This window comes from Mya arenaria, chromosome 6, assembly GCF_026914265.1.
Source record: "Mya arenaria isolate MELC-2E11 chromosome 6, ASM2691426v1".
Classification (NCBI taxonomy): Eukaryota; Metazoa; Mollusca; class Bivalvia; order Myida; family Myidae; genus Mya; species Mya arenaria.
This window is the reverse complement of record NC_069127.1, coordinates 7038634-7048841: the sequence shown is the minus strand read 5'-3', so window position 1 is coordinate 7048841 and position 10208 is coordinate 7038634. Positions and strand designations below refer to the sequence as shown.

The following is a 10208-nucleotide window of genomic DNA, read 5'->3' as shown; positions in this document are numbered from 1 at the left end:
TCAATATTATAAAAGTACAAAATTAAATACTGATATGAATCACGATTGGATTAACCCTTTGACAAAATAATAAAACTTGTAACAATACCGATATTCATAATGATACTTATACAATGATATATGTTATTCATTGGAATACTTAAACAATAATCTGCTCAATATCAATACACCTCACTTATGCATATCGTGAAGCATACTATATATATATATGTATGATACATCGTAAATGTGTCGCCTTCCATGGTCAGTTTAGTAATGTATTTATAATCGACAGGACTTTCTGACAGTGCATTGAATGCATAATCGACAGGACTTTCTGACAGTGCATTGAATGCATAATCGACAGGACTTTCTTACAGTGCATTGAATGCTAAGAACTGTACATCATCAAACAAATTTGTTAAAATGGTAACTTTAAAAAAATAAAAGTAGCCAAGTATTAAATCCCATCATTTTTCAAAACTAAGGAGCCAAACAAACTTGTTTTTCTCTGACAAAGAAACAAAGTTATAATTAATTAGTACAATGATATCAATACAAAGTTTTCATTTGCTATCATAGGCTTTGCAACAGTAATAAAATGGACGTCATCTAAAGAGAATTTCTGTTATGATATTGTTCATCTGCCAACTTCTGTCTTTAACTAGTATAACTAATGCTAAAGTTTGAAACACTGTTTCTTACTTCTTGGTTATCTATCACTCTAAGGCATGTACGTTCAGGATAAACCGCTAACAAATTATGCAAGCGTTTCCTACTGCATTCAAACATTATTGAAAACACGAAAAAATGCGATCAACAATTATATCTAAATCATGAATAACAATCAGTACAATCTGCAGCTGCTTTGTGTTTTATTTAAACGAAGATCCAATCAATTGATCAATAAAGTCACAAACCTTTGCGTGTTATGCAATACGAATATTTCAGATTGTTTTCCTACATAATTGTTTAAGCAAATGTTAATATGTATGAGTAGCACGAATGAAAAATGTCGTAAAAAGACACCAAACACACATGCACATAAATAACTGGTATATGAAACACTATGACGTATTTCTTGCATCGTTGAATGACCAGATGCCTGGTTGAACAAAACCTAGGTTCGCATTCATATTTGCCTGTTCAGCGACAATTTCCAAGGCTGGTTTTAATTGAAAAGATACTGTTTTCCCACATGCACTCGTGGTCTGAAGTCCTCCAGTTAACATTGAAATAATTTGTAAGGTAGGGCGTTGACTGCCATCTTCGAAAGTTGCACTTAGTATCAGCGATCCACTATCGCCAGGTCCACTGAATATTGAGCTATGCCCGGGAGAAAAATCTGCCTTACTTTCAATAAAGACTATTCTATTGCTGACATCTACATCGAAATCGGTTGACGCCACAATGCCCTCTGTTAACCCTGTACTTGCTCCATACTTGAAAACGTTCAAACCAGGTTTTAAATCTTTCTTTTCAGGGTCATAAATAACAGATGTGCGAAAGATGCCATCGGAATCTTTATACTTGGGAATACAGCGGTTTCTTACATCTCCAACAACTTTAACTGCAGCTATATCAATTACCCCGTGAGTGCCTGATTTGATGGACATGTTTGGTGTAGCCCGGCCAATCACAGGCGGTGGTATAAACCCTGGCTTTTGCACCTTAACTATTGAATCGGATCCAACGACATGTTGACATGTCAGCATGTAAGGCTCTCCAAACCATTGTACAAAACCCCCAAGGGTTCCAAAGCCGCCCCCTGAAGCGGTTATCTTGTCTCCTTGTTCAATATCATTCATTGCAAATTGCTGAAAAGGTCTGCTGACAACTTCAACGTTTAGAGCGGCAGCGTACTTGTATTTCATTCTGATGTGCTGTATTGTGTTGATGGTTTCCTTAAAACAAGCCTTTTCTAGAAGCTGTTTGGTGTTGCTATGCTTTGTGAACTCGTCCATGTCGACAACGGCCGTTGCTTTCAACAATACAGTTGGCTCGTTGTATAAAGTACACACAGCATAAACGTCGTTCACTCTGAAATAAAATTTTAAAACTACATAAGATTATTTTACCTAAACATTCCACTAGTGAAATACAGGGAAATTGCAATTTTGAAGAGTAAAGTATGAACATTTTCAGAGGGGCGTACCCACAATCCCCTGCCAACTCTTTAAAACCAAATAAATTTAGGTTTGTAGGGAAGACGGAAGTATGAAGGCTTACGCCCCTAAGTTACACACCTTCTAACGTCAAATCCAAGATCTGCCCCTGCATTCATACCATTTTTTTTATTATCAAGTTAACAATATCATTGACCCAAATGTTGAGTGATGCTTCCAATATAGTCAGCGCAGAACGCCTACTTCTACATCAAAACAATAATAATAATACATTATTGGTTTTGTCTACAACTTAATATTGCTAACTAACTAATACTTCAGCATCACCGTTATTTAGCACGACATAGTTTGCCATATTTCACACACTGACCTTGCTTTTGCAGACACGTGTATACGCATCAATAGTTTAAACCCCATGTTTGATCCTTTATATCTATATATATCCATATACATGTGATGAATTGGGAGACTTACGCGAGCAGGCTCTTCCTCATTTCGGGAGGTATTGTCGGCGGCGGAGGTATGTACGACTGGTGCTCAGTTCTGCCTCCCTGCAGCAGGTACCCCTCTATCTCGAAGGTCAATTTTCTCAGAAGACTAAAGATGTACTCGACGTTCGACATGGTCTCTTCATAGTCATCAACAAGACCTTGAATGTCATGACCAACCTTACTGACAAGCCATTTAAGGCTAACCCGTTGAGTTTTAATACGGGGTTTCTTTCCTCTTTTAACACACACCTGTACGCGATGATTCCATCCATAGTCGCCCTTTTTGGTCAGCTCTACATAATTAAAGATAAAACCCTTTGTCACTGAAGAAACACTTTTCACAAATTTTTCCTTGAAATTCGTCGATTCCAAAATGTCATTGACATTACATGGTGGCAAATTGTATTTGCAGCTGAAATAGTCCACAATAACACTGCACTTTATTTGCCCAGCCAATGTGTACAGTCCAGCATTATCAAGTAGACAACCAAAGTCTGTTTCTTTTGTAGCTTTTTCTTGTCGTTGATCCTCCTTGACACATTTCTCTGGTTGTTCATCACTACCGCCAACTGCACCTTCCAAGTCATCTGCAATGTGTAATTGACCAGAAAGGTCATTCATATTTTCAATGGGTACGCGGCGAACACCCGGTTTCTCGTTTGTAGTGTCATAGTCGTGAAAAAACATATGCAAACATTTTTCAACAGGGTGATTAAGGAAATATGTTGAAAACGACTCATTAAGCCTTGATCGATTGCTTGTCACGAACTTCTTCAAGAGGGTTAGAGCTGTTTCGAACCCGTCTATCGCCATATTCTCAATGTATGTCGATATTGCCTCGGCCAGCTGTAGCTTATCCGGACGTCGTATCAATACAACCAGTATGTTTTCATTTGGGATGTTTTCAGGTAAACAGTTTGAAACGTGACGTGAAAGTTCTGTTTCCACATCGGTTGTATGTTCCCCTGGTGGTATATCTACAGCAATGATTACGCGCTCAGATTCGAAAGAACGTCCTTCGAAGTGGTCACAGTCTTCCATAATATGTTTAATATTCTGAAGAATGAAAAACAATTATTAGCTTTGGTGTGTTATAGTGATGCCATAAGTACTGCACTTGTATTTTATATTACATTATGAATATACATGTTCACTTTATTTTCAACAGTCTACTGTGTTCAACAAATGTATGATGTACATTTTACCTGCTGTAAACTTCCATTCCTATCATGGATCCGAGCATAACACACATTAATCTTGAGGGGTGGCTCATGACTTAGTTCTGTTCTGTGCTCTGGGACTGATGTGTTGACGTGGTTTCTCAGTTCAACAGGGTCCACCACGTAAACCTCTCCCGGTGGCGGCCTGTGGTGGCCGAGGAAGCGTACCTCCAGGTCGAACCCAAGTCGTTTCCGGATTTTCTCAAGGGCAAGGAGACAGAAGTCGTCCGTTAACGGGACCGGAAGCGCTCCTGCGAACCAATATTTTTTGATAGTTATTTGTACTACTTAGCAATAGTTACATGTTTCATTTACGATTTAAAAAAAAAAGATAGACTTGTACTCAGATGGGTCGAAAGATTGAGAAAAAAATCTCGCATCACCGATTTTTTTTTACGTTTATTGTAAGTCTTACATTTTTCAACTTGAGAAAAAAATCATATCGTTGTGAAATACGTACGTATTTTTTAATCATTTATAATCATTTCGGGTTATACAATTCTATGATAAATGTATTGTTTCATTAACTAAAAATACCAAGTATTCGCAGGAGTCTGTCGTGAACGTCATTAAAATGTTTCCGAAAATAATGCGCTCGTGGGTAGGCTGTCCAAGGCACACGGACGCTATATCCGGAATTCACACACTCTTCCATAACAGTGGCATCTATGGGTTTAATAGTGCTCTTGCATTTTTATTGAAAACAGTTGCAGTATAAAGCTAATGTCAGGTTTTATTTTCCATTTTCGTTCCAATTGTTCTTATATTGCGAGTGAACGCAAGACAACCCTACCAGCACGTACAAATGACAGGAGTAAAGTCCATCTTGCACTGAGCATGCGATATGATGTCATGCATATACTGAAAAACCCGCATGATACTATTTTGGTCTCAATAGAAACCTCGGGGATCCCAACATTACCTCGGCTATTTCAATCGAAACAACTGTGGATGTTTGCCAGTACGACAAAGTAGAAGTTGTTCGTAAAAAAAGTAAATAATAAAATTAATCATTTAATTGTAGTGTCTTTTGTATTAGTAAGTTTAATTGATTGCCAGTAAAGTGTAGTATTGCATAAATAGTTAAGGGTCCCAAGAGTTTTCATATAAAATGTAAACTACTAAATTGAAACTACCACGCGATCTACTTGCAGGGTAGTTAAAGCTGCACTCTCACAGAATGAACGTTTTGACAACTTTTGTTCTTTTGTCTTGGAATGAGCCATTTTTTGCGAAAATCCATGGAAAATAAGACTGCTGACAAAAAATTAGATCGCAGATTTTTGTATTTAAGTTCAAAAAATTATGTTTTATGCATTTGTCTTAAACCGTTAGTAACGGTTTAGGCCATAAACATTTAATTTTAAACGGAAATATTGAAATCTACGATCTGATTTTCAGCAATGTTATATTATTTGTTTGCAGATATTTAAGCAAACATTTGCTCTTTCCAAGATAAAAAATAAAAACAAAGTTGTAAAATTGGTAAATCTGTGAGAGTGCAGCTTTCAATGTAAAGAATTCTGACATTATCAACCGTCAATTGTTTTCAATGGAATGGCCGAGGTGTACCGAATGTCGCACACGATAAAATTTGCGCGTTTTGCTTGAAACGGTCGATCTAATAGGTGTATAATATATAATCAAAGCACTGATAGTGCTGAATGGCTTGAGCGATGATTCATTTTATGTGATATTGAAAAAAGATCATATGAATGATAGCATGGCACTCGCTCAGTTGCTCTCACGCCTGCCCGTCTACTCATTCAAAATACCGACACAACCTGCACTCACTCACTCACTCACTCACTCACTCACTCACTCACTCACTCACTCACTCACTCACTCACTCACTCACTCACTCACTCACTCACTCACTCACTCACTCACTCACTCACTCACTCACTCACTCACTCACTCACTCACTCACTCACTCACTCACTCACTCACTCACTCACTCACTCACTCACTCACTCACTCACTCACTCACTCACTCACTCACTCACTCACTCACTCACTCACTCACTCACTCACTCACTCACTCACTCACTCACTCACTCACTCACTCACTCACTCACTCACTCACTCACTCACTCACTCACTCACTCACTCACTCACTCACTCACTCACTCACTCACTCACTCACTCACTCACTCACTCACTCACTCACTCACTCACTCACTCACTCACTCACTCACTCACTCACTCACTCACTCACTCACTCACTCACTCACTCACTCACTCACTCACTCACTCACTCACTCACTCACTCACTCACTCACTCACTCACTCACTCACTCACTCACTCACTCACTCACTCACTCACTCACTCACTCACTCACTCACTCACTCACTCACTCACTCACTCACTCACTCACTCACTCACTCACTCACTCACTCACTCACTCACTCACTCACTCACTCACTCACTCACTCACTCACTCACTCACTCACTCACTCACTCACTCACTCACTCACTCACTCACTCACTCACTCACTCACTCACTCACTCACTCACTCACTCACTCACTCACTCACTCACTCACTCACTCACTCACTCACTCACTCACTCACTCACTCACTCACTCACTCACTCACTCACTCACTCACTCACTCACTCACTCACTCACTCACTCACTCACTCACTCACTCACTCACTCACTCACTCACTCACTCACTCACTCACTCACTCACTCACTCACTCACTCACTCACTCACTCACTCACTCACTCACTCACTCACTCAACTCACTCACTCACTCACTCACTCACTCACTCACTCACTCACTCACTCACTCACTCACTCACTCACTCACTCACTCACTCACTCACTCACTCACTCACTCACTCACTCACTCACTCACTCACTCACTCACTCACTCACTCACTCACTCACTCACTCACTCACTCACTCACTCACTCACAGAAATAGCCCACACACAATATCAATTCGGTGTATCCCATGCGCAGCAGAATAAAACGTACATCAAAGCAAGAAACTAAACTTGTATACAAGTATGTTATTCTATTGTGCCAATGAACAATTTGAAGAGTAGAATACACAATATAATACCATCATAGCTTAAGAAATGAGAGTTTACGAAATTATTTTTACAGATGTACATACTTAGACCAATTATCCGTAACAGTACTATATGGAAATAAGAATCATTACAATTTTCATGGCTAACATACGCAGGGGTGACTATTTTTTAACTTCTGCACAAATACATAGCAATACGGAGGAAAATAACCCAGTTACCCAAGAAGTTGGAGTATGAACGCCAATACGAGTTTGCAAAATCTAAGGAATATATTAATTGATAATGATAAAGGATATATGTTCTTCCATCTAACATAATATGCTACTTGGTATATTTCGACCATTTAACTAATTTCACTGTTAGAGCAGTGCAGGCATATATATGGGAGAAAACCGCACTGAATCAATTATGTATTGTAAATATGAATTACCTCCGTGTGGTATATTATTTATAGAACTACTATGTCATATTGCTCCATTGAAGTGAAACCCAGAACTGCAAGGAACTTTCCAGTTTATAGGAGTTCTCCCTTTCATAGCCGTATTTTATACGTGTTTTACTGCTAATACATGTATACACAAAATCTGTCATACTCTTACATGAACTTATTTTGTAAACAAACATTATTCCAGGTATGTTTCACAGCCTGATTTTCATTGAAATCTGGTACTTTCGAGCATGATGTTGAACTCAGTTGTTTTTTTTTGGTCTATTAACAAAGACTTGAGCTAAAGCTCAAGCCTTAAAATTGATTCTAATTTCAGTATGAATGCTCGACAGCGAATTTATCTTAATGAATAACCAACATTGCTGCCAATGAATGTACGAAAAATAAGAATCACTCCATAAATGATAACATTTCACTAAATGTGTTCCTTTCGTCATGCTAATGCAGTTAAGCGAATGTAGTAGAAAGAATGGACAAGTAAAATGCTGTTGTTTTGACACACCTGTCACGGAAGATGACTTCAATTTGACAGCATGCCAGTACATCCCCGTGTGTGTCTAGGCCCAGGTTTGATTTGCCCTTACATATCCGTGCCAGTGTGTCTAAGCCCAGGTTTGATCTGCCCGTACATCCCCGTGCCAGTGTGTCTAAGCCCAGGTTTTATCTACCCGTACATCCCCGAGCCAGTGTGTCTAAGCCCAGGTTTGATCTGCCCGTACACCCTCGTCTCAGTGTGTCCAGGCCCAGGTTTGATCTGCCAGTACATCCCGTGTCAGTGTGTTTAAGCCAAGGTTTGATATGCCCGTACATCCTCGTGCCAGTGTGTCTAAGCCCAGGTTTGATATGCCCGTGCATGCCCATGCCAGTGAGTTTAAGCCCAGGTTTGATATGCCAGTACATTCCCGTGCCAGTGTGTCTAGGCCCAGGTTTGATCTGCTCGTTCATCCCCGTGCCAGTGTGTCTAGGCCCAGGTTTGATCTGCCCATACATCCCCGTGCCAGTGTGTCTAAGCCCAGGTTTGATCTGCCAGTACATCCCCGTGCCAGTGTGTCTAGACCAAGTTTGATATGCCAGTACATTTCCGTGCCAGTGTGTCTAGACCAAGTTTGATATGCCAGTACATCCCCATGCAAGTGTGTCTAGACCAAGTTTGATATGCCAGTACATCCACGTGCAAGTGTGTCTAAGCCCAGGTTTGATAGTCGGTGCAAACCCATGTCAGTGAGTCTAAGCCCAGGTTTGATATGCCCGTGCATACCCATGTTGGTGAGTCTAAGCCCAAGTTTGATATGCCCGTGCATACCCATGTCGGTGAGTCTAAGCCCAGGTTTGATATGCCCGTGCATACCCATGTCGGTGAGTCTAAGCCCAGGTTTGATATGCCCGTGCATACCCATGTCGGTGAGTCTAAGCCAAGGTTTGATATGCCCGTGCATACCCATGTCGTTGACACTATAACAAGGTTTGATATGCCCGTGCATACCCATGTTGGTGAGTCTAAGCCAAGGTTTGATTCGCCCGTGCAAACCCATGTCGTTGACACTATAACAAGGTTTTATATGCCCGTGCATACCCATGTCGTTGAGTCTAACCTCAGGCGTGATATACCCGTGCATACCCATGTCGGTGAGTCTAAGCCCAGGTTTGATATGCCCGTGCATACCCATGTCGGTGAGTCTAAGCCCAGGTTTGATATGCCCGTTCATACCCATGTCGGTGAGTCTAAGCCCAGGTTTGATATGCCCGTGCATACCCATGTCGGTGAGTCTAAGCCCAGGTTTAATATGCCCGTGCAAACCCTTGTCGGTGAGTCTAAGCCAAAACCCATGTCAGTGAGTCTAAGCCCAGGTTTGATATGCCCGTGCATACCCATGTCAGTGAGTCTAAGCCAGGGTTTGATGTGCCACTGCATACCCATGTCGGTAAGTCTAAGCCCAGGTTTTATATGCCCGTAAATATCCATGTCGGTGAGTCTAAGCCCAGGTTTGATGTGTCCGTGCAAACCCCTGTCAGTGAGTCTAAGCCCAGGTTTTATATGCCCGTAAATACCCATGCCAGTGTGTCTAAGCCCAGGTTTGCCCGTGTCAGCCATATCTGTTGGAATGGTAATGCAGATGCGTTCCGCGAAGTGGGTATATCTGTACTTGTGAAGTTTTTTTTTATTATTCCACACAGGATTTTAGTTCACTTCAATTTCATACTTTGATGGGAAAACACCGCGCGGACCGCTACGAAGCATTAGGGGGAAACTCCTATTAAATATTAATAAGCGCTTGTCATCCATGGTATGGTGAAAGTGTTGTACAAGTCCGCGGGCAGGGAAAGGTCTGAAAAATGTCAAAAACACCTGATAAAGTTGACCGTAATAATGATACAAATTCTGCAACATGTGATTTTGGTGAAAGTTTAACCTTTCATATGTATTCACACAGTCAGCTGCCACCTTTCGTTAAGTCCGCACCGCAATATATTGTATTACAATATGAAGAACTTTCTTCGTCTGAGCATTATTATTGGAGGATTATTTATTGCAGGTAAGCTTAAAAAAATGAATTTCGAGACATGAGAATTGCACAACTTTACATTGAGCATGATGCGTATGAAATTACCGTTATTTTGTCATTTTACATCGTTCAGTATAGAAATAGATGTTTACTGCTAACCAATTGTCGACCATATAGATAACGAAGGACATTCTAACTAGTGAAAAGAAGTATTAACAGTTATTTGATGTTTGATTATCAACTATAAGAGTAGTTGATATTAATTTTATATATATATATATATATATATATATATATATATATATATATATATATATATATATATATATATATATATATATATATATATATTTAATTTTATGGTGATATTTTATAAGTTTTTTTTTTATTTTTCAAG

At 39.9% G+C, this 10208-nt stretch overlaps 1 protein-coding gene across 1 annotated transcript; it reads right to left on the bottom strand.

Annotated features, from left to right (window-relative positions):
- Positions 1-566: 566 nt before the first annotated feature.
- Positions 567-4584, bottom strand: LOC128238627 (uncharacterized). The gene is made up of 4 exons (XM_052954739.1): positions 4354-4584; positions 3802-4067; positions 2580-3652; positions 567-2019 (listed from the first exon to the last, which is right to left on the bottom strand). The coding sequence occupies exons 1-4, from the start codon at positions 4469-4471 to the stop codon at positions 1047-1049; spliced, it is 2430 nt and encodes an 809-aa protein (XP_052810699.1). The 5' UTR covers positions 4472-4584; the 3' UTR covers positions 567-1046.
- Between the last annotated feature and the right edge of the window lie 5624 nt (positions 4585-10208).